The sequence below is a fragment of the Mustelus asterias genome, chromosome 12 (genome assembly GCF_964213995.1).
Source record: "Mustelus asterias chromosome 12, sMusAst1.hap1.1, whole genome shotgun sequence".
NCBI lineage: Eukaryota > Metazoa > Chordata > Chondrichthyes > Carcharhiniformes > Triakidae > Mustelus > Mustelus asterias.
This window is the reverse complement of record NC_135812.1, coordinates 37,374,424-37,399,788: the sequence shown is the minus strand read 5'-3', so window position 1 is coordinate 37,399,788 and position 25,365 is coordinate 37,374,424. Positions and strand designations below refer to the sequence as shown.

The 25,365-nt window shown below is 45.4% G+C and overlaps 1 protein-coding gene across 2 annotated transcripts in view; it reads right to left on the bottom strand.

Annotated features, from left to right (window-relative positions):
* The window catches only part of LOC144501377 (LIM domain kinase 1-like), a 59,864-nt gene that overhangs the window by 14,557 nt on the left and 19,942 nt on the right, over window positions 1-25,365 (bottom strand). For both annotated transcript variants that reach the window (XM_078225046.1, XM_078225047.1), the window contains 9 exons: window positions 22,558-22,696; window positions 21,762-21,871; window positions 20,510-20,716; window positions 18,507-18,612; window positions 16,027-16,205; window positions 13,411-13,585; window positions 3,873-3,959; window positions 1,085-1,216; window positions 96-155 (listed from right to left, as the gene is read on the bottom strand). In XM_078225046.1, the coding sequence (XP_078081172.1) occupies window positions 96-155; window positions 1,085-1,216; window positions 3,873-3,959; window positions 13,411-13,585; window positions 16,027-16,205; window positions 18,507-18,612; window positions 20,510-20,716; window positions 21,762-21,871; window positions 22,558-22,696 (1,195 nt within the window). The remainder of the gene's footprint in view (window positions 1-95; window positions 156-1,084; window positions 1,217-3,872; window positions 3,960-13,410; window positions 13,586-16,026; window positions 16,206-18,506; window positions 18,613-20,509; window positions 20,717-21,761; window positions 21,872-22,557; window positions 22,697-25,365) is intronic.

Sequence of the window (25,365 nt, the reverse complement as noted above, 5' to 3'; positions counted from 1 at the left end):
ACACCCTTTTACTATAACCAATTGGAATTCAATCCCCAGAGATCATTGTTTTGTCTGCAGTTCTCTTCAATCCTCCACAAGTGTCAGTTCCTTACCATTCCCTCACCAATGTCCCTGGCAAAGCTTACACGATGGTCCCATGGCAAGATGCGGTCCTGTTGGAGGGGAAAATCAAGGAGAACCCAGTTACATTTGTTTGTATTTTTAAAATTTGCATCAAAAGAAAGCAATTATCAATTGCGTGTTTTATTCAACTGCAGTTACTCCAATCAGCCAGATTACAGCAAAGAGCTTAAGCACCAAGAGCAGAAGTTAAAAGAGCTAAAGTTGGGTGCACGAAGGAAAACTAGGGCGTAATAAATTTGTGCAGTAAGCTGACACAGAAGGACACTGAAGAAGACAGCGAAATGGGTACAAGAGGCAACATGTTTATGGAGCAATAAGGTGCTCAGGGATAGAAATGGAACACTAAGCCGGGTTCATATATAGAAAAGCGACAGGCATGTTGGGCCAAATGGTCTTTTCCTCTTCCTATAAATTCGCCTTGTTTGCTGCTCTGTCAGAAAAAATAGCAAGAGAGATATGTGATGCATCCATTTTTCAGTTGCAAACCAAGGTCAAAACTTACTGCTATTGTAGTGGAACAGCCTACATTCAAATCTATACAGAAACTAGGCCCACTGCTAAAGAGAGAGCCCTGCACACACTTAAAACAGGCAAGTGGCCCCCTGAATGTGGAAATCAGGGTCAAATACCTGTGGAAGATTCCTTTCAGAAATCTGTCTCCACCATCAGTCACATCTATCATTGTCTTTAGATTAATCAATATTCAGTTTCAAACTGCATGCTTGGGACAAAATGGAATAGTTTTCCAAACAGTGTTTGGATAGTGTTGCTCCTCCTATATAGACAGTATTGTTATAGATAGTCTTTCTATAATATAGGACTTTCTGACTATGACCATAGTAAACCACTTGGCAAACAGTCCAGTAAAGTCTTCACAGTCAGTTCCAAACAGTACTGTGGTTCTAGATTGGAACAATCCTTCAACAATCAGACTAGTGTTCAATCCATCAGCACTTACTAAATCTTTGATGATGCTTCTCAGTGTCCCTCCTTTGATGTACTCCGTAATGAAGTTCAGCCTCTTATCTTTATAAAGGACACCAATGAACCGGAGAACATTTGGGTGGTCTAGGCAGCGCATCACTTTAACCTGATTACAGGAGAGAAAGGTAAACTTTCTTAATGGGTCACATGCCACAGACAGCCAAGTATAAAACTTAGCACACTCCCCATTCTCAATGTTACACTTGAACCGAGTGAAAGCACAGCCATTTTACAAGCTCTCCTAGTTAGTTCTCAAAGCTAAGGTTAAACACTGAACAGTGCACTCAATCTGTAACATGCTCTCCAAACATCACAAAGTTCTCCCCGCTAATGCATTTATCGACAGAACTGTTGTGTGCGCAACTTGGCCAGACAGCCTAGGAAGAGTCCGGAAGATGCTAACATGGCAGATTTTAGTCTGCACATGGGTGTGGTGCAAATACTAAAGGGAAGAAAGTGCAAACCGGTACATTGTATCTGATCTCAAGCCAACAGTCTCTTTTAGAATAAATGCCAAGATGGGCGGCACGGCAGCACAGTCGTTAGCACTGCTGCTTCACAGCCCAGGGACCTGGGTTCGATTCCCGGCTCGGGTCACTGTCTGTGTGGAGTTTGCACATTCTCCTCGTGTCTGCGTGGATTTCCTCCGGGTGCTCCGGTTTCCTCCCACAGTCCAAAGATGTGCGGGTTAGGTTGATTGGCCATGCTAAAAATTGCCCCTTAGTGTCCTGAGGTGCGTAGGTTAGAGGGATTAGCGGGTAAATATGTAGGGATATGGGGGTAGGGCCTGGGTGGGATTGTGGTCGGTGCAGACTCGATGGGCCAAATGGCCTCTTTCTGCACTGTAGGGTTTCTAAGATTCTACGTTCTTCCTCTTCTGATCATAGACTAGGTCCATCTAAAGACATCTCAATACTTGTGGAGATCACCTTCCTTACAGTAATGGCTGTGATTGTGACTAGACAGTGACTCCATCCCCATGAGGGTACAGAGGATTACTGGATGCCAACCTAGTTACATCTATTCTGGTGGACCCCCCCCCACCTTCTTGCCGTTTCGAATCGAAAGTTCCAACGAGACTAATGGGACATTAGTGATAACACCAAAAGGTCAACGGTATCTAATGTTGGAACTGCTCTCTTGTTCCAATTTATTTGGTTGCTCTAAAAACCAATGTAAAAACATCAGGTCTTGAAGTAGTCTTGTTCCACGATCCAATTTGTGCACTCAGGTCATAAGGTCAGAAGCGGGGATGTTTGCTGATGTGCTGTTCAGCATTATTTGCAACTCCTCACATCCTGAAGCAGTCCATGTTCAAATGCAACAAGATCTGGACAATATCCAGGTTTGGGCTGACAAGTGGCAAGCAACATTCGCATCATACAAATGCCAGGCAATGACCACCACCAATAAGAGACACTAACTACTGCCTCTTGACAGTCAATGGTGTTACCATCATTGAATCCCCCACTGTCAACATCCTTGGAATTACCATTAACCAGAAACTCAACTGGACCTGCCATATAAACAGTGGCTACAAGAGCAGGTCAGATGCTAGGAATACTGTGACGAGTAACTCACCTCTTGACTCCCCAAAGCCTATCCACCATCTACAAGGCACAAGTCAGGACTGTGATGGAAAACTCCCCACTGTCCTGCATGGGTGCAGCTCCAACAACACAAGAAGCTTGACACCATCCAGGTCAAAGCAGCCTGCTTGATTGGCACCACATCCACTCCCTCCACCACCGACGCTCAGTAGCAGCAGTGTGTACTATCTACAAGATGCACTGCAACAATTCACCAAAGATCCTTAGCCAGCATCTTCTAAACCCATGACCACTTCCATTTAGAAGGACATGGGCAGCAAATACATAGGAACATCATCACCTGCAAGTTCCCCTCCAAGCCACTCATCGCCCTGACTTGGAAATATATCACCGTTGCTTCACAGTCGCTGGGTCAAAATCCTGGAATTCCCTCCCTAACGGCAGCAATTCAAGAAAGCAGCTCACCACCACTTTCTCAAGGGAACTAGGGATTGGCAATAAATGCTGGTCAGGCAGTGATGCCCATGTCCCATTAGACATACTGGAATTGTGCAGTATAAAGAACGTCGCATTACAGAGCCCAGTGCGAGAACACAGGAACGTTGCATTACAGAGCCCAGTGCGAGAACACAGGAACGTCGCATTACAGAGCCCAGTGCGAGAACACAGGAACGTCCCATTACAGAGCCCAGTGCGAGAACACAGGAACCTCCCATTACAGAGCCCAGTGCGAGAACACAGGAACGTCACATTACACAGCCCAGTGCGAGAACACAGGAACCTCCCATTACACAGCCCAGTGCGAGAACACAGGAACCTCCCATTACACAGCCCAGTGCGAGAACACAGGAATCTCCCATTACACAGCCCAGTGCGAGAACACAGGAACCTCCCATTACACAGCCCAGTGCGAGAACACAGGAACCTCCCATTACACAGCCCAGTGCGAGAACACAGGAATCTCCCATTACACAGCCCAGTGCGAGAACACAGGAACCTCCCATTACAGAGCCCAGTGCGAGAACACAGGAACCTCCCATTACACAGCCCAGTGCGAGAACACAGGAACCTCCCATTACACAGCCCAGTCAGTCAGGCCAACAGTACATTAGTATCATCTCAGTAACATGAATGGTAACATTAAAATATTTAACCTGTGTGAATGGTGTCACAGCAGAACACAAACACAGAAATGAAACTCTTATTACCAACCTCTTTCAGAAAGGTTCTTTGGGTTTCATCATCAAAGCGGATCAGTTCCTTCATTGCCATGACCTCTCCCGTCTCTCGGTGTGTCACCTGATCAGAAGGGAAAATAAGAAAGGATATGTAAAGAGGGAGATGCATAATGAATCCACAACTACAAAACAACCCTAACTGTAGATTCAGTGATCAAACTGTGCACAGAAAAAAAGGCATTGCAGAGCAAACAGAATTTAGAATTAAAGGTTTATTTTAAGGTTGCAAATATAACTGAGCGCAAGGCTGTGGTAAAATATATTGTAGCAGGCTGGTGGCCAGGTTACACACACATACGCACGCACACACACATATATATAGATAGATAGACCTGGATTACAATGGCAAGACCATATTTATTGCTCACGCCACGCAGGCATTCTTTTTTCAGCGATATCCTGTGATGGTATAATGATTTGTATTTATAAAGTGCCCTGCACCTTTTTCATCCACCCCAAAATACTGTAAATCACTGAAGCACTTTTGAAGTGAACTCACCATTGTAACGTAAGAAACAAGAGCCAATTTTTGTACAGCAATGTAATAAAAGCCATTTGGCCTTACAGGGCTGTTTTCTGACTGTCAATGAGATCATGGCTGAACTGTGACCTAACTCTGTCTACTTGCCTTCCTCTCAGGAATAAAAACCCAAGTAACAACTGATCTAGTATCAAACACTGTTTGTGGAAGAGAGAGCCAAACTTAATTCTGGATAGAAGTGTTACCCAATTTCGTGCCAAAAAAGTCAAGGCTATAATTGACCTCCATTCCCTAGACTTCTCAACCAGTGGAAATAGCTTCCATCAACCCTATCTATTTCCCTTAATATCTTGAAAACTTTGATCAAGTTACCGTTTAGCCATCCAATTTCCAGGAAATGCAGCCCTGGTTTGTACAGCTCTCTCCTCAAAACAGTTAGAGTCCCAGTATCGTTCTGGGAAATTGGCACTGGCCAACCCTAACCTCCCCACCTCCATAAGTTGTGGTGCTCTGAACTGCTTGGAGTGCTGCAGGTACGGTCTAAAAGGTTTTGGTAGGACATAAGTGGATTACTCTTCGTTCCCGAGATACAATGACCAGCATTCCATTAGCCCTTTTGATTACTGTCTGTACCTGTTCAGGATCGAGAATAAAAAGGTTATTTACTGGTTGGCAAACTGTAACTAGTGGGTGCCACATGGATCTGTGTTGGTGCCACAACTACTTACAATCTATATTAATAATTTGTATGAAGGCACACAGTAGCCAAATTTGCTAATGATACAAAGTTAAGTAGGAAAGTACAGACTCTGCAAAGGAGTATAGATTGGTTAAGGGAGTGGGCACACATTAGGCAGATGGAAGTATAATGTGGGAAAATGGGAAGTTGTCCACTTGGGCAAGAAGACTAGGACAACAAAATATTTAAAATGGAGAGTGGTACAGAATGTTGAGGTACAGAGGGATCCGAGTGTCTTCGTACATGAATCATAAAGTTAGCAAAGAGGTATTATAAGCAATTAGGATGGCAAATAGAATGTTGGTCTTGATTTCAATGTTGGGGGTGGGGGTGGCGTGGAGTACAAAAGAAGGGATGTTTTGCTATAATTGTAAAGAGCATTGATATGGTCTCCTTACTTAAGGATGGATGAACTTGCATTAGAGGCAGTTCAGGGAAGGTTCATCAGGTTGATTCCTGGGAAGGAGTTGTCTCATGAGAAAAAGTTCAGGAGGTTGGGTGTATACTCATTGGAGTTTAGAAGAATGAGATGCAATCTTAATGAAACATATAAAGATTGAGGGGCCCTGACGAGATAGATGCTGAAGTAATGTTCCCCTCATGGGGCAATCTAAAACAAGGGAATAGTTTCAAAATAAGGGGTCTTCCAATTAAGACAAAGATGAGGAGGAATTTCTTCCGAGACCGATTAAGCTGTGGAATTCTTTACCGCAGAGAGCAGTGGAGGTTTGGTCATTGAATGTATTCAAGGCTGAGTTGGACAGATCTTTGATTTACAAGAATCATGGGGAGGAGGGAAGAGGCTGGAAAATGAAGTTGAGACCATGATCAGATCAGCCATGATCTTTATGAATAGTAGAACAGGCTGGAGGGGCCAAGTGGCCTCCACTCCTGTTCCTGTTATCTGTTTTCTAATGTTCAGAATGTTTTAATGATACATGTACTAAATTCCCAAGTCTTTTCACATCTCTGCTGTTTCTAGCTTTTCAACATTTAGATTGGATCTAAAATAAATAGAACAGGGTCCTAAGTGAATGACCTTACATTCGCCACAGTTTTATCCATGTACTTAATCTTTGTAATTTTATTCTTCTAATTACAGTACTGCCTAGTTTTTGTCAGCAAACTTTGACATGTAGCTTTCTATCCCAAAGTACTTGATGAATACAATTACTCTGGCTTCCCAGAGTTGGATTTGGGGTTAATAAAAGCACCTCCAACTTCAGAATAACTATCTTAAAGGGCTAGACTGAGCCAGCATGCGACCTGCCTGGCCTATCCTCATACTGGCACTCACCAATCTCCAGATGTTTCCTCATCCTATCCTTAATTATGGACTCTACTAATCGCTCGTCAATATACGTTAGGCAAACTGATCTACAGTTCTCTGGTTTTCCTGCTCTCACTTTTCTTCAAAAGCAGAGTGACGTGCACCATTTCGAATCTAAAGGAATGATCCCTGAATCAAGTAAACTTTAGAAGATTTTGGCTACAACATCTGTAACATTTCCATCAACTTCCTTCGAGACAATGGGATGCAAACCATTGTTCCTGGGGATTTTGACACTCCATCATGCCATTATGTTCATTCATTACTGTTATTTTGCTTATATTAGTTTTGACGAGTCCGATACTAGTTTTCTTGGGATGTCTGGCATGCTAACATCTTCCTCAATGCAAATAGTGACACAAATCAATTATTCAGCAAGTCCACCATTGCCAAACTGGGTGACCACGTTAATCAAACACTTCTTTTCCTAACACAATTGCAAAGGTTTTGTTTTGAATTGAATATTCCTTGCAACTTTCTTTTCATACTCCCTTCCTCTAGATGTCCTGTCCTGTTTTACATCTTTCCTACGCACCAGCATCTGTGCATTTTTGTACATATTTCTTAGTTTTATAATGTCTCTTACCACTTTAGATGGCTGTTTCTTTTGCCTTTTTAGGGGTTACAAACTGGTTCTGTGTCATATTAAATTCCTTTTTGAACACTACCCATTGGTTTGTTATTTTACCCAGTTTACTGCAGACATGCTCTGAAGTTAACCTTACCCAAATCAAAAATCTCAGTAACTGTTTCACACATTTCTCCCTTTCAAATACTTTTAAATAAACGTTCACACAGTATCAGTCTGTTTACTAAACCTGACTCAATCTAATATGAAATTTAGATGACAGTGTTCCAGAAATCAACTCTGGACAGTCAAGATATTCAATACTTTTCAACCATGCATTAATCTGTTTATCACAATCTACTATATGGCTGTCTAACCTCTGCATTTATTAAATCTACCATTCACAGCTGCTACCAGGGAGTCTGTACACAATTCTCACCATTGTCTTTGGTAGTAAAGAGCTTGCGTATTGCTGAAAAAATACATTTTGTGGAAGCATTTCCTCTTCCACTCATCAGGCCAATGGCAAAAATATCAATGTCAGAGGAAAACAACAACTATACTGTACAAGATTGGTACTGATTGGTTGGCAGGTGGACTCTGATTGGTTTTCTGTCCAAGTGTAGATGGAAATCCTGCCTGCTGCTAATCAGAGTCAAATCGAGTGTGAAATGACAGCGGGCAGTCGGAGAAATGATTACCAAGCGCTCACCTTCCTGAAAATTCCAACCTATGTATCAGTAAAAGCATCAGTAAAAGTGGTTCCCAAGCTCTGTGAATATTGTGCATTGGAGCATCAACCTGGCCCACATTCCCCAGTGTGCATTGGAGCATCAGCCTGGTCCACATTCCCCAGTGTGCATTGGAGCATCAGCCGGGCCCACATTCCCCATTGTGCATTGGAGCATCAACCTGGCCCACATTCTCCAGCATGCATTGGAGCACCAGCCTGGTCCACATTCCCGTGTGCATTGAAACATCAGCCTGGCCCACACTCCCCAGCATGCATTGGAGCACCAGCCTGGCCCACATTCTCCAGCATGCATTGGAGCACCAGCCCGGTCCACATTCCCCAGCATGCATTGGAGTATCAGCCTGGTCCACATTCCCCAGTGTGCACTGGAGCATCAGCCTGGTCCACATTCCCCAGTGTGCACTGGAGCATCAGCCTAGCCCACATTCCCCAGCATGCATTGGAGCATCAACCTGGTCTACATTCCCCAGTGTGCACTGGGGCATCAGCCTAGCCCACATTCCCCAGCATGCATTGGAGCATCAACCGGGCCCACATTCCCCAGTGTGCATTGGAGCATCAGCCGGGCCCACATTCCCCATTGTGCATTGAAACATCAGCCTGGCCCACACTCCCCAGCATGCATTGGAGCACCAGCCTGGCCCACATTCTCCAGCATGCATTGGAGCATCAGCCAGGCCCACACTCCCCAGTGTGCATTGGAGCATCAACCTGGTCCACATTCCTCAGTGTGCATTGGAGCACCAGCCTGGTCCACATTCCCCAGCATGCATTGGAGCATCAACCTGGTCTACATTCCCCAGTGTGCACTGGAGCATCAGCCTAGCCCACATTCCCCAGCATGCATTGGAGCATCAACCTGGCCCACATTCCCCAGTGTGCATTGGTGCATCAGCCTGGTCCACATTCCCCAGCATGCATTGGAGCATCAACCTGGTCTACATTCCCCAGTGTGCACTGGAGCATCAGCCTAGCCCACATTCCCCAGCATGCATTGCAGCATTAACCTGGCCCACATTCCCCAGTGTGCATTGGAGCATCAGCCTGGTCCACATTCCCCAGCATGCATTGGAGCATCAACCTGGTCCACATTCCCCAGTGTGCATTGGAGCATCAGCCTGGCCCACATTTCCCAGTGTGCATTGGAGCATCAGCCTAGCCCACATTCCCCAGCATGCATTGGAGCATCAGCCTGGCCCACATTCCCCAGTGTGCATTGGAGCATCAACCTGGTCCACATTCCTCAGTGTGCATGGGAGCACCAGCCTGGTCCACATTCCCCAGTGTGCATTGGAGCACCAGCCTGGTCCACATTCCCCAGTGTGCATTGGAGCATCAGCCTGGCCCACATTCCCCAGCATGCATTGGAGCATCAACCTGGTCTACATTCCCCAGTGTGCACTGGAGCATCAGCCTAGCCCACATTCCCCAGCATGCATTGGAGCATCAACCTGGCCCACATTCCCCAGTGTGCATTGAAGCATCAGCCTGGTCCACATTCCCCAGCATGCATTGGAGCACCAACCTGCCCACATTCCCCAGTGTGCATTGGAGCATCAGCCTGGCCCACATTCTTCAGTGTGCACTGGAGCATCAGCCTAGCCCACATTCCCCAGCATGCATTGGAGCATCAACCTGGCCCACATTCCCCAGTGTGCATTGGAGCATCAGCCTGGTCCACATTCCCCAGCATGCATTGGAGCATCAACCTGCCCACATTCCCCAGTGTGCATTGGAGCATCAGCCTGGCCCACATTCCCCAGTGTGCATTGGAGCATTAGCCTGGTCCACATTCCCCAGCATGCATTTGAGCATCAGCCTGGCCCACATTCCCCAGTGTGCATTGGAGCATCAACCTGGCCCACATTCCCCAGTGTGCATTGGAGCATCAGCCTGGTCCACATTCCCCAGCATGCATTGGAGCATCAACCTGGCCCACATTCCCCAGTGTGCACTGGAGCATCAGCCTAGCCCACATTCCCCAGCATGCATTGGAGCATCAACCTGGCCCACATTTCCCAGTGTGCATTGGAGCATCAGCCTGGTCCACATTCCCCAGCATGCATTGGAGCATCAACCTGCCCACATTCCCCAGTGTGCATTGGAGCATCAGCCTGGCCCACATTCCCCAGCGTGCATTGGAGCATCAGCCTAGCCCACATTCCCCAGCATGCATTGGAGCATCAACCTGGCCCACATTCCCCAGTGTGCATTGGAGCATCAGCCTGGTCCACATTCCCCAGCATGCATTGGAGCATCAACCTGCCCACATTCCCCAGTGTGCATTGGAGCATCAGCCTGGCCCACATTCCCCAGTGTGCATTGGAGCCTTAGCCTGGTCCACATTCCCCAGCATGCATTTGAGCATCAGCCTGGCCCACATTCCCCAGTGTGCATTGGAGCATCAACCTGGTCCACATTCCTCAGTGTGCATTGGAGCACCAGCCTGGTCCACATTCCCCAGTGTGCATTGGAGCACCAGCCTGGTCCACATTCCCCAGTGTGCATTGGAACATCAGCCTGGTCCACATTCCCCAGCATGCATTGGAGCATCAACCTGGCCCACATTCCCCAGTGTGCATTGGAGCATTAGCCTGGTCCACATTCCCCAGTGTGCATTGGAGCATCAACCTGGTCCACATTCCTCAGTGTGCATGGGAGCACCAGCCTGGTCCACATTCCCCAGTGTGCATTGGAGCACCAGCCTGGTCCACATTCCCCAGTGTGCATTGGAACATCAGCCTGGCCCACATTCCCCAGCATGCATTGGAGCATCAGCCTAGCCCACATTCCCCAGCATGCATTGGAGCATCAACCTGGTCTACATTCCCCAGTGTGCACTGGAGCATCAGCCTAGCCCACATTCCCCAGCATGCATTGGAGCATCAACCTGGCCCACATTCCCCAGTGTGCATTGGAGCATCAGCCTGGTCCACATTCCCTAGCATGCATTGGAGCACCAACCTGCCCACATTCCCCAGTGTGCATTGGAGCATCAGCCTGGCCCACATTCCTCAGTGTGCACTGGAGCATCAGCCTAGCCCACATTCCCCAGCATGCATTGGAGCATCAACCTGGCCCACATTCCCCAGTGTGCATTGGAGCATCAGCCTGGTCCACATTCCCCAGCATGCATTGGAGCATCAACCTGCCCACATTCCCCAGTGTGCATTGGAGCATCAGCCTAGCCCACATTCCCCAGTGTGCATTGGAGCATTAGCCTGGTCCACATTCCCCAGCATGCATTTGAGCATCAGCCTGGCCCACATTCCCCAGTGTGCATTGGAGCATCAACCTGGCCCACATTCCCCAGTGTGCATTGGAGCATCAGCCTGGTCCACATTCCCCAGCATGCATTGGAGCATCAACCTGGCCCACATTCCCCAGTCTGCATTGGAGCATCAGCCTGGCCCACATTCCCCAGTGTGCATTGGAACATCTACCTAGCCCACATTCCCCAGCATGCATTGGAGCATCAGCCTGGTCCACATTCCTCAGTGTGCATGGGAGCACCAGCCTGGTCCACATTCCCCAGTGTGCATTGGAGCACCAGCCTGGTCCACATTCCCCAGTGTGCATAGGAACATCAGCCTGGCCCACATTCCCTAGCATGCATTGGAGCATCAGCCTAGCCCACATTCCCCAGCATGCATTGGAGCATCAACCTGGTCTACATTCCCCAGTGTGCACTGGAGCATCAGCCTAGCCCACATTCCCCAGCATGCATTGGAGCATCAATCTGGCCCACATTCCCCAGTGTGCATTGGAGCATCAGCCTGGTCCACATTCCCCAGCATGCATTGGAGCATCAACCTGCCCACATTCCCCAGTGTGCATTGGAGCATAAGCCTGGCCCACATTCCCCAGCATGCATTGGAGCATCAGCCTAGCCCACATTCCCCGGCATGCATTGGAGCATCAACCTGGTCTACATTCCCCAGTGTGCACTGGAGCATCAGCCTAGCCCACATTCCCCAGCATGCATTGGAGCATCAACCTGGCCCACATTCCCCAGTGTGCATTGAAGCATCAGCCTGGTCCACATTCCCCAGTGTGCATTGGAGCATCAACCTGCCCGCATTCCCCAGTGTGCATTGGAGCATCAGCCTGGCCCACATTCCCCAGTGTGCACTGGAGCATCAGCCTAGCCCACATTCCCCAGCATGCATTGGAGCATCAACCTGGCCCACATTCCCCAGTGTGCATTGGAGCATCAGCCTGGTCCACATTCCCCAGCATGCATTGGAGCATCAACCTGCCCACATTCCCCAGTGTGCATTGGAGCATCAGCCTGGCCCACATTCCCCAGTGTGCATTGGAGCATTAGCCTGGTCCACATTCCCCAGCATGCATTTGAGCATCAGCCTGGCCCACATTCCCCAGTGTGCATTGGAGCATCAACCTGGTCCACATTCCTCAGTGTGCATTGGAGCACCAGCCTGGTCCACATTCCCCAGTGTGCATTGGAGCACCAGCCTGGTCCACATTCCCCAGTGTGCATTGGAACATCAGCCTGGTCCACATTCCCCAGCATGCATTGGAGCATCAACCTGGCCCACATTCCCCAGTGTGCATTGGAGCATTAGCCTGGTCCACATTCTCCAGTGTGCATTGGAGCATTAGCCTGGTCCACATTCCCCAGTGTGCATTGGAGCATCAACCTGGCCCACATTCCCCAGTGTGCATTGGAGCATCAGCCTGGCCCACATTCCCCAGTGTGCATTGGAGCACCAGCCTGGTCCACATACCCCAGTGTGCACTGGTGCATCAACCTGGTCCACATTCCCCAGTGTGCATTGGAGCATCAGCCTGGCCCACATTCCCCAGTGTGCATTGGAGCATCAGCCTGGTCTAGATTCTCCAGTCTCTGGAATGAGTCTGAACCCATAACTTTCTGATTCAGAAGCTAGAGTGCTGCCACTGAGCCAAGTGGACTAGAATATTGTCCATGTCCTATCTACCAACATTTTTAGCCGTCTCCATCCCAGAGGATATACCATGCTATTAGATAAATACAAGAATCAGAAGCAGTGGGCCATTTGCCCCGGTTACCCTACTCTGCCATTTAACAAGATCATGGCTGATCGGATTGGTCTCAACGACATGGTCCTGCCTGTTCTAAAAGCACTCAACTGTTTTGAACAGATTCAAATGAGACAGCCTCAACCATTCTGTGGGGAGGAGCACCCCAAAGACTAACCACTGTCCAGCTCTCCTCTTCTCAATCTTAAAATGGGAGACCTCCCCCCCCACCACCGCCAAAAGATCATCTTTCAATCCTCAAATCCAAAGGCACAACCTTTCTTCATGACCAAATCCTTCATTCTAGGGATCAACCGTGTGAATCTTCTCTGAATTGCTTCCAATGCAAATACATCCCTCCTTCAGTAAAGGGACCAGAACAGAGACAAATTAAAGGCAGAGAGACTGGTTATAATATTCTTCAGTAATCAGGTGGATAATGAAAAATAAATCACACTGAGTCAGAGGTTTATGCTGTCATCAACCCTTTCCCACATAGCTCCTTGATGGATAATACTCTCTTGGACTCAACATGCAACTGATACTGACAGGAGCAGGATTAGCAAGTTGACTTCAGTAAGATTCATCTCAAAGAAATAGTATTTCTGAAAAGCATACCTTGATGGCTTGTCCAAAATAGCCCTTTCCCAGCACTTCCCCATGGATCAGGTCAGAAGGGCGGAAGATACGATGCATTTTAGAGGCAATTCTCAGAGATTCAGAGCGGCCCAAATCTTTCTTTTGGGAGGCAGGTGATCCAGTGCTTGGTGATTTGTCAGTGCTACAGCTTCTCCTGGAGATGGACAGAGTGCGGCTGTTACAATAACCGATACAGAATGGCCCAATAAATCAGACTCAATGAGTTCCCAGTCTGTGCTAACATTAATTATTGAGCAAACGGAAGGCTTAAGCCAGCAGTGACAAAGTAACACAAACACATGGGAGTTACACATACTTGGTTGAAGCAAAGACAAAAGAGCAAGTCGGAGAGAGGGACAGAAGAGCAAATATGAAGGCAAATTGCTGAGAGTGCAAAAAGAATTGGGCAGTAATATTAAAATTCCCCACTATTGACTGGGATAAAAAGCAATAGAGGCTGTAGAATTCTTTAAAGAAAAATATCTCCCAAATATATTTTAAGATGGTAGGTTGTGGGCAGTTCTGGACTTAGTTTTTGAAAATTAAGCTGGGCAGGTGGAAGGGACATCAGTAGGGCCATATTTTTGTTGCAGTGATCATAATTCAGTTATGTTTAATGTGATTATGGAAAAGGACCTAGATAAACCAGGAAATTGAGGAAAGTCAATTTTACTGATGTGATTGAATAAGTAGACTAGAAGTAGCTACCCAAACTGAAATCGATGTCAAGAGAAGAGGACGGGTTTCAAGGGTGAGTTAGAGGGCGCTTAGGGCAAATAAATGTTCCAGCAAAGAAAAAGCATTGTACGCCCAAACCTAGACCACCCTCTGGATGTCAAAGAGCATAGTCTCAGAAAGGACTAAAAGGGGAAGTTTTGCTGTCAGACACCTGGTCAATAATGCAATAAGACATCAGGAATATAGGGAGTGTAGGGGTGAAATTAAAAAAGGAAATTTGAGGAATGAGAGGACAAAGAAAAACTCAAAGATGCTTTATGATTACATAATGAGCAAGGAGCTAACTAGAGAAAGTAGGGCCTACTAGAGACCAAAAAGATAACGAATATGTGTGAAGGCAGAAGATGGTGCATAGTTATCAAGGAATACTTTGCATCTGTCTTTGCAAAAGAGGGTGACAAATGGAGATATTGTAGTTCAGGAGTATGAAGTAATAAACTTCATACTCCTTAACTACATTGAGAGAGAATGTTATAAGATTTAGCATCTTTGAAAATAGCCTCGCTTAGATGAAATGCATCCCACGCTGCTAATAGGAGTAAGGGATGAAGTAGTGGATGACTTCACCATCATTCTCTGACCTTTCTGGTAACAGGCGTGGTTCCCAAGCTCTGTGAATATTGTGTCATTGTTTGAAAAGGGATAGACAGAGTAACAATAAAGCAGTCGGCCTAACCTCAGTGTGGGGCAAATTATTAGAACATCTCTGATGGAGAGTATGAATTGTCAGTTAGGAAGCACAAATGGATTTCAATCTAAAAGGTACAAAATAATAGTTAGGAAAGGCAAACAAGTCAAGGAAGTACACAATAAATAGTAGGATACAGAGATGTGTAGTGATACAGAGGAACAGGATGTCCACAGATCCCTGAAGGTGGTTAGGCGGTTATATAAGGGGGTAAAGAAAGCTTACCTGGCCCTTACCAGTTGAGGACAGAATATAAAAGCAGGAAGGTTATGCTGGAACTGTATATAAAAAATGCTAATTAGACCATAGCTGTAGTACTGCACACAGTTCTGGTCACCAAATTACAGAAAGGATGCAATCACACAAGGAAAGATACAAAGGGGAATGTAGAGTTTTAGCTGAGAACAGATTCTGTTCTCCAGTAGAGAGAAGGCATTTAATTGAGACATACAAATTATGACACTGTATCTGTTCCTCTGTGTAATATCCAGTTCCTTTGCAAACATAGCCACTGGATCTTTACCATCCATCCTAACTATCAGAGTTGGAGACTCCATCAAACAACTCATTCAAAAACAAAATTCCTGTTTTTGTAACTATATCTGCCAATTTATCCATTATTAATGCCATGATAAAAATATTGATAATTCCCAAGATCATGCTAGGAGATTTTATTTAAATTGGACTGTTAAGCTTTTTAATTTCACTCAATCAACACTACTAAAGTCTTCAGCTCTGACAAAGGATCATCTAGACGTTGGCTCTATTCTCTCTCTACAGATGCTGTCAGATCTGTTGAGATTTTCCAGCATTTTCAGTTTTTGTTTCAGATTCCAGCATCCGCAGTAATTTGCTATAAATCACAAAATAATAATTTGTGATAATTAACACACTAATTTTATCTCTCCAACCTTACGGAGAGATGCCCATCTTTCACCTGATGCTTTTCCACAGCTAAGGTTGAGAACTTAAGGATTTAATGTCATTATAACAGCAAGAATGAAATCTTGTAAAAGAGCATGCATTATTCAAAGAGCCAGCACAGGTATGATAGGCTAAATTAACTCCTCCAGTGCTACGTTTGTGTATGGCTTTAAAAATCAGATTATAGGATGATGCAGGTTAAGAAATCAAGTGGACATTTAGTACAAACTAGAACATATCCTTACTTGATGGGACGTTTTTTGATTGTGCTACCATCTCCATTTGGGGCAGTTGTTCTCTGTGGGCTGAAGATGTCTGACATAGGGCTGATGGTCTCCACTTGGTCCTCCAGCAATGCATCATGTGGATCATGCTCAATGGTTAACTGAAGTAAGCGACTGGTTTCCTGAATCAGGAGGTCAATCTGAGGAGGTCAAACATCAAAACAGCTTCAGGATTCAAATACAGCAAAACCTCTCACAGGACAAGATGTAGTGAAGAGGGATGTCAGGATCACTTCACAATTGATCACACCACCCTCCAGCTGTATTTGCCAGTATTACTCTCTTCACTGCTATATGTACAAATTGTTGACTGTAAAAGGTGACATTTTCTTCTGTCCACACCTTCCTTTCCCAACTATGTAGGATTAGCTTATCCCATTTCCCCCACTTGGTGATCCCTCCCAAATATATCTCTCAATATAATCTTAACTGTTTTTTCTTGCTATTCCTCCACTCTATATATGGTTAGTTTTCCATTCTTCCTTCAACATAAAGTGAATCATTCCCTCTCCACAACTCCATCATTTCTAATTGATTTCTACCACTTCATATATGTTGCTGGCATCTCTGAATCGTACCCTTACCCAAAATCAGTACAGAGCTCACATCACCCATTCCTGTCGCCATACACCCAATATTTCCCATTGAGATAGAAAGCAATCCAACTCCGTTCCCATCCTATAACGCTGGTATACAGATTCATCACTATATAAAACTGGCATATTCCACTTCCATCCCTTCTATATATGTAGCTGGAATCACCAGTCTGTTCCCACCAATTGTAACTGTTGGACTTGCCTGGTCCACTTTGTATGTCTGACATTAATGGTTTCTATGTCCCCACAAAATGGATCTGATACTCCGAAACAAAATCTATGGCCCAGATCTGCATCATGATGGAGACCCTCTTTTGGAAGTGTCTGAAAATCATAAGCCTCCACAAGTCCGAACACAGCAATTCCCATTTTCACTGAAGTGTGAATGGGGTCAGGGGAAGTTCCGCCATTTAAAATCATTGGCTGCCTCCACTGAAATGGGATCTGAGTAGACTTGGAGTGTGAAACCCAAAGGGTGCAGATTAGACCTGGTAAGGACAGGTCTGAACTCTGGTGGATAATTTGGATAGTCAGGGTACCCCCTTGGATCTGGGCCAAGAATACCTTTGAGGGAGGACAGGTGCCCTTTGGGCTAGTTAAATGTAGGCATAAGTGTGCTAACAAAGTGAATTAATTCATTATTGTTGAGCTCATTGCACATGTCAGAGCATGTCAAAGGGCACTGTAAGAGTTCTCTAGAATTTCAAAGAATAAAAGGTGATCTCATTGAAATCTACAAAATATTTAAAAGGGATACACAGGATAGATACAAGATGTTTCCTCTGGTTGGGGAATCTAGAAACAATTTCAAAATAAGGTGGAAGCCAATTGGAATTAAGACGAGGAGAAACCTTTTATTCAAACAGTTGTGAATCTTTGGAATTCTCTATCTGAGAGAGCTGTGGAAGCTCAGTCACCAGGTAGAGATTGACAGATTTCTAAATGCCAATGACAAATGAGATATGGGAGGGGTGGGTAGTGTGGAAAAGAGAAATTGAGATAGATGAGCAGCCATGATCATATTGAATGGCAGAGCAGGCTCAGTGGCCTACTCCTGCTCTTATATCCTCAGTCACTTAAACATTCTGCCCTTTAAATCCTCAGAAAAAAAGATCTGCAGTGTTAAAAAAGCTTGCTATTGCACAGTTGATTGACATTCGCCCAAGAGATTCTACTACTGATTGAGTTCACAACTATCCATTATCACAGTAGAGTGTCTGCCATTTCACAGTTTGACTGACAGCTACAAATGGTTTAGACACTACCAAAGTGGGACCATGAATTCTAGTTCTTGTTGGTTAAGGGATTATGAAATTGAATGAAATGTTCATTGTTATGAGGCTTTACTTATCTGATGAAATGTAAATATAATAAATGGGTTTTTATGAATGAATGTTTTATTCAATATGGTGAATCATCTCTGCCTGGATCCCAAGATCTGCCCAGTCTTCTTCCAGAGCTGGCAGTCGCCTCAGTTCTTCCAGAGTTGCCTGTCCCATCTTCTAATCCAGCCCCACAACCTAGCTCAAAAATCCACCATCTGGGCATCCATTTTTAAAGGTCAGGTTCCCAGAGCCAGGAATTCTCCCACCTCTGCAGACCCAACCCAGCTTGTGGACAAAGTTCCTGGCCTATGTTTCTTCCCCAATATTTAAAGCTGGCTCTTCCTAGTCTCCCTTACCCATTTCTATAGCTGGCATCGTCCCTGCTCCCTCAGAGGGGCATTTAATTATGGAGAGTTTCATTTAATAGTCTCACATTCAGTTTAAATGGCTGGAGTCTGAGTAAGAGTGGATTAGGATAACGAAGGAGAAAGATACTCTAACTGGCTGATTCCACGCTTACCTCATCCAGAGGCACGTTCCTGATTGGTGTTCCATTGATTTCCAGGATCCTATCACCAACATGAATGGAGTTTTTCACATCTGGACTGATGCAGTCCGCATCGACTCTACAACAAAAGCCATTATAGTTAGGAGCTTCTGATAGGAGGGAACAACAAGATTATTCTCGACTAGATCATTGGGACCTGCAAGTTTTTCCACCCCCATCTCCTCTGTTCAGAATCCTCATGGTTTTGAATACCTCTGTGGAACCTCTTCTCAACCTTCTTTTCTCCAAGAATAAAAAACAGACCCACCTTCTCCAACTTCCTACATAATTGATGTTCCTTGTCCTCAAAATCATTCTCTCATTCTTATAATAAAACGATGGTACTAACCATTCCAACAGACTTTCCTCCATATATAGTTGGCATCTGCTTCAGTATTTAGGGTTATTTTTTAGATTATATATGATCGACTCCTCCCATCTCTCAGTTGCGATTTTGGGATATGGGGAGAAGGTAAGCAAGAGTTTAACATGCCAGAATTTGTACGTCTTGCTGAGTCCATTAACGATAAACAACTGACCATTTCCTGCCTTCATTGATCTACTGATGCAAATAATTTTCTGACAGCATTGGTACACCCCGGGCATCACTGAATAAAACCAAACAAATCAAACACAAGCCACACTAATGTCATGGCTACCAGATAAGTACACTCTGCAGCCAGGCTTTACTGATGGTGGAGGGAAGTTTGTATTTAAGCCAATGGGTGGAGCGCCAATCAAGTGGCTGCTTTTTTGTCAGCCAGTGGCTCATGTTTTGAGTTCCCAAGGCCTCTATAAGGAGGAAAAGTGAGGAGTGATGAAATTCTTTCCGCTTGCTTAGAGCTTCAGCAACATCAAGAAGTTTGACGCCATTCAGGACAAAATCCTGGAATCAGCAGCACTGTGAGAGCACTTTCGCCACATGGGCTGCAACGGTTCAAGAAAGGCCACCATCCTTACCTGAAAACCAGATAGAGATGGGCAATAAATGCCAGTCTTTCTAGTAAAACTCACGAGAAAAGTGAGGAAAAAGCTACTTATCTTCTGATTTTCTTCCGCCAATATTTTGATAGAGAGGTTGTTAAGATAACAAAGGGTGGAGTCAAGCAGCAGCTAATTTACAGAAAATTCCAACAATTAACTACATAAATAGTCTTGAAATATAGTTGGACCACTTTCCCCACGAGTACTACTAAACAATGCTCTATAACAGAGAGCTGGGTCCGCATCCAAATGTTTCCCAGCTGTGATTCAGATGTCCCAGGAGTATCCGTATGGAAAACAAAAATCAGGAAGTTCAGCAACCAAAAAGAAAACAAAGCAGAGACACGGATATTGGGATGTGTGAATCTAATGTTAAAACTAGATTTCCATCTCTTCCCAGGCAAACCTTTTGCACTTAGTGCATAATGCTGTTGACACCATCCCCAGAAATTCAGACCACTCAGCCCTGACCTTTATCAGCGCAAATCACCAACTAGAATACAGACAAAATCTCAATACTGCAGAAATCCCTACAGTATAGACCAGCTACTGGCACTATACTTTCTGTCAGCTTCAGCCAGAACCAGCTGTGTCACCAAAACTTCCCTGGTGTCCAGATGTTTGACATTAAGCATGCTGAATATGCTTCCAATTTACGAAGAAACTGATTAAATATGAAGTTAAGCTGTTATTAATTAGTTACCATAATTGCTGGCTCAGCCTTTTGCTGCGTATTTGATAATGTTCACCTCACAACGTGTGCCACATTCCGAGGGTTACCCGAGAACCAAGTCGCTGCTCATGCTGCAGGCAACTGCGATGCCCATTTTGAGCTACACATTCAAGTTGCTCAGATTCCCCCCACCATATCAACTGAGGCAAAAGTCACTGGTTGCAGAGTAGCTGCAAAGTGCAGGTATCCATCGACACCTCACCCACCATGTGTGGCAGTAACAATCTCTTCCCGATTATAGTCATCATTCTCAACTTACTCCTTCACCCGCACGGTGTGCACATGTTCTGAAGAGGAACTCCTGGGACTGCAGGGCTGATCGATAGACACAGAGAGGCCTCGCTTTCCCTCCGTGGAGGCTGGGATTGAAACCAATGTCACAGTGTGTGGGATCTGAGGGCAGGGAGAAGCTGGGAGAATCTGTTCAATCACAGGTGTGACTATCGTCTGATAATAACAGCAACCACTGCAGGAGACACAAGCAGGTAAAATGCATGAATATAAAACAGCAGCATAGATAGTTACCAAACTGTGTTAAAGATCTAAAATTGTGTCTTTGAGATACTAGGTTTCACATTAGATTGCCCTATATTCATTACCTAATCTGTGCCAAGACAATTAATCTCCATTTGGGGAAGAGGAAGGGGGAAAAAAAATCTCCTGTTGCTGCTCCTTGCAGAGTCAAAAACAGGCTAGAGTGGATAGGTTAGCCATGAGGCCTTTTGTGGTCGGTTAGCAAGAGGTGGGGGGGGGGGAAAACTAGCAACAAGGAATGTTGATGTGCCTCGAACACTGCTTACTATATCCAAGCTGCTTCCACACGGATCCTCTCAATGTAATCAGGGAAAATAGTTCCTCCTGCTCTATAGCAATTAGAAAAATAGGCAAGAGCCACAGAATAATTTAAACAGGTTTAAATTTATGGACAGAAGACCTGGAACAAATTGCATGCATGGAGACATTATCAGTATAATGCAAGCCATACAGGAATCACACGGTGTCAGATTTCAGCACGTTAATAAATGTTCCGTGCATCAAGAATTATTTAACATTGAAATGTGTAACTGAACATCCTTCCAATACTGAAAACCCCAGACTGGCTCACAGAATCCCTACAGTGCAGGAGGAGGCCATTCTGCCCATTGTGCCTGCACCGACAACAATCGCACTCAGGCCCTATCCCTGTAACACCACCATTTACCCTGCTAATCTCCCTGACACTAAGGGGCAATTTAGCATGGCCAATCAACCTAACCTACACATCTTTGGACTGTGGAAGGAAACCCATACAGACACGGGGAGAACATGCAAACGCCACACAGACAGTCACCCGAGGCTGGAATTGAACCCAGGTCCCTGGCTCCTTGGATATCTAATGAAATACCAAATATAATCGAACTAGTTTAAAATCACAAAACTCAAAAGAATTAACCCCATCAACAGTTTATCATGTAATACTAAATATAATGGAGACTTAGCTTAGGTATCTGGCCCCCACACACTGTTCTTACCAATAGAGCTTGGAGCGTTCTACCAAAGCATACGTGTCTCCGTCACCAATAAATGCACCACATTTGAGGCACACAAAGCATTCTGGGTGGTACTTGTGTTCTCCGGCCACCTGGAAGATTAACAAGCAAAGATTCACACAGTGCAGATTGACACACCCAGCTGGTTAATGTGGCACTGCCAAGGATAACTGGAAGTGATGTTGTTGTTGGGAGTTGAGGTGCTTACCTTCCTGGAACACATTATGTCGATAGAATGATTGAACTATAGTTTAACTGTGCATTCTAGCACCATCCAATGTTATATTGTGTTAGAAGGGCCAGAACTGGGCACAGTTCACATGGCCAGTGTCTTTAATCTGTATCCTTTCCTGAGCTCTCCCCCCTCCTCCCAGATCAGATGCGGGGGGGGGGGGGGGGGGGGGTTTGGGGGGGAGGGGGGGGGGGGGGTTTGGGGGGGAGGGGGGGGGGGGTTTGGGGGGGAGGGGGGGGGGGGGGGGGTTGGGGGGGAGGGGGGGAGGTTGTAGGTAATTTCTGCCCAGCGATTACATCAGTCATTCCATGTGCATCCGCGTAAGAATGGAATTCAACTAATTGCACTCCAGCTTCACAGCCTCAGAACCGCACTGTGTTCGTGTGAGCAGTTAGACACGGCACTCTGAGTTTGTTCATATCTGCCAAAGCACATGCGTGACAATTATCCCACAAATTCATGCAAGATGTCCTTATTTAAGGAGGGCATTTTAGAAAACACATGCAATTCATTACAGCCTCACCATTCTTCATGCAGACCACTTACCATGATCAGCCCTTTGGTGATGCGCTCACAGCAGCCGTGGCATAGTTCCCCAAAATGGGCCCAGTAATCCTTCTTACAATAGAGCCGACCCTCCTTCTCATAATACCAGTGAGAGAGTGAAATGTTACACTCACAGCACCTGTACAGACAGAAACAGGGAATGAGCCAGGTTACCTGTCTGAGCTGCTGCCTTTCCTTCAGGTACTGAGTTCAGTGCCACTCACTCTCATACTCCAGCATCTGCTGAGTTATAAATCCAAATAAAATTAAACACATCAAACAGCGCCTCAGTTAAATAACACATGAATGCATTTACAACATATAATTCAAGGTGGCACTGATTCACCACCACCTTCAAGGGCAACAAATGTGGGCCTTGCCAGCGATGCCCATGTCACAAAATGGAACACGTGTGAACAGATCGAGTGACCTCGGGCACCAAGCAAGTTCTGAAGCAATGAACTGACATCGGTACCAATCTCTGAGCATCTGACCAACATGACAAATCTGCTAGACATCCTAGTATCCATGACAATTGCTGACTTCTTTCTGACTTGGATTGCAGTGTAAGTGACAACATGAAAGGGTTGCAATTTCAGACGTTGCTTCATCAGCATGCGGAGGGTGCAGAAGGCCCCTGTGCACTTCAATGCTAAACAGAGGGGAGGGTGCTGTTCAATGCTAATCATTAAACCGGGAATAGTTGCTAATGGCTGATTTGGAGAACTTCCTGCTGCAAAGGTTGTAAAGAATGGTGAAAATTAACACCTCATCCTTACCAGTCCTTTTCAGCTGGACACTCGAGTCTTTAAAGTGAGTTAGCCAGAATTTTAAGATACAAATCGGATGCCTAACGCTGATTTTAAAAGCAAAATGCTTTTCGACTTTTACTAGAGCCCTATCAATGATCACAGTAATCATGGAGCCGATTAAAGTTTCTCATTGTCAGAGCACAATCCGGGACCTCCCCCACTGTTTCTGATCTTGCCCCTCCCTCTGCAAGCATCAATCACTATAGCAGCATCTTGGATAGTTAAACATCCCACGCAGGGAACATCAGTCAAAGGATCTGGGATCAGCAGAAAGATTCGGCAGCCAGACAATGAATACTGCAGGGTTTAAATGTGCTCCTCCGCAGCCAGGCAAGAATAGTCAGGCACTTGTACATCCATTCCTCCCACCTCTTATACGACAGGGAGCAGGGTCCCAGCCACCAGGCTAAGGAAGCGACATTATTCAGTGTTAATTTCATCGAAGCTTCAGAAGAAATTGGATCTGTCAAAGATGGGAATAAAGCACAGCTCTGACCCATGACCTCTGGACCAATTGGCGTCTTGGAGGTCAATGCAGTGATTACCCCTTCCTTCTCTATCTGCAGTCAGCAGCACCTGCTGGCCAACTATGCACGCACCCGGAGTTAGAGAGAATAGCTCTGAAAAGAAACTGGCACAAGCAGCCAATCATCTCTGGCTGCAGGCACAGTGGTGAGGACTGGAAAGTTTCCATCTTTTATTTTAAAAAGTAAGAGAGAGAAAGGGATAATGTGGGTAATTACAGGCCAATCAGTCAAACCTCAGTGGTGGGAAAAATAACAGGGAAAATTTTGAGAGGCAGTGTGACACAGATTGAACAAGCGGGATCAGCATGCACTTAAAGGAAAGCTTGTCTCTGCCTAACTCAATTGAATTTTGAGGTAACAAGGAGGGCTGAGTTTAGCACATTTGAACTAGTCTACCACGGCTTTAAAACAGGACGTTTAACCTTACCCCACCATGGCAGAATGGTCAGAGTAGCGAGAGGCCAATAATTACGGGGGTAATTATTCCAGCCATACCAGTCTACTGGGAAATATCAAATTGGATCAAAACTGGCTCAGTGACAGAAAGCAAAGGGTAATGGTCGACAGGTGTTTTTGTGACTGGAGAGCAGTTTCCAGTGAGACTTTGCAGGACTCAGTACAAGATCCAGAGCTTTTTGTAATGTCGATATACATTAGCGCGTTAGACTTAAATGGAAAGGAGCATGATAAAGAAGTCTGCAAATTGGCAGTGCACAAACTGTAGTCTGCAAGAAGTTATCAATGGATTGATCAGGTGGGCGGAGAAATAGCAACTAGAATACAATCTGGAGAAGTGAAAGATATCACATTTGGGGAGGGGATACACAATGAATGGTAGGATTGTGAGGATTGTGGAGGAAGAGGGGGACCTTGGAGCACATGTCTACAGATCCTTGAAGGTAACAGGTCAGGTCGATGAGATGTGACAGTTGAGGCAGCACATGGGATACTTTCCTTTATTGACCGAGGGCACAGAATACACTTGCAGGGAGGTTATGCTGGAGCTGTATCAAACACTAATTATACCCACAACTGGAGTACTGCACAGTTCTGGTCAATGTACTTGAAGAAGGTGATCAGGCTAGGAAGGGTACAGAGGAGAATTACAAGGACACTACTGCGAATATAGAATTTTACTACAAGACTGGGGTCATGTTTTTTGGAAGTAGGGAAGAAGCTGAGGGGATATTAAATTTTATAAAATTGAGAGGGGCCGAGATAGAATTGACCCATTTCCCTTAGCAGAAAGATCAATAACCAAAGGGCATAGATTTAAAGTAATTGGCAGGAGGGATTAGAGGGCAGTTGTGGAGAAATGATTTAGGGAACTGGAATTCACTGCTTGAAAGGGTGGGAGGGGAAAAAGGCCGCAATACATTTACAAAAATCATTGGATTAAGCCAGATAGTTTTTTCTGGCTGGCACTGACACAATGAGCCAAATGAACACAAGAACTAGGAGCAGGAGTC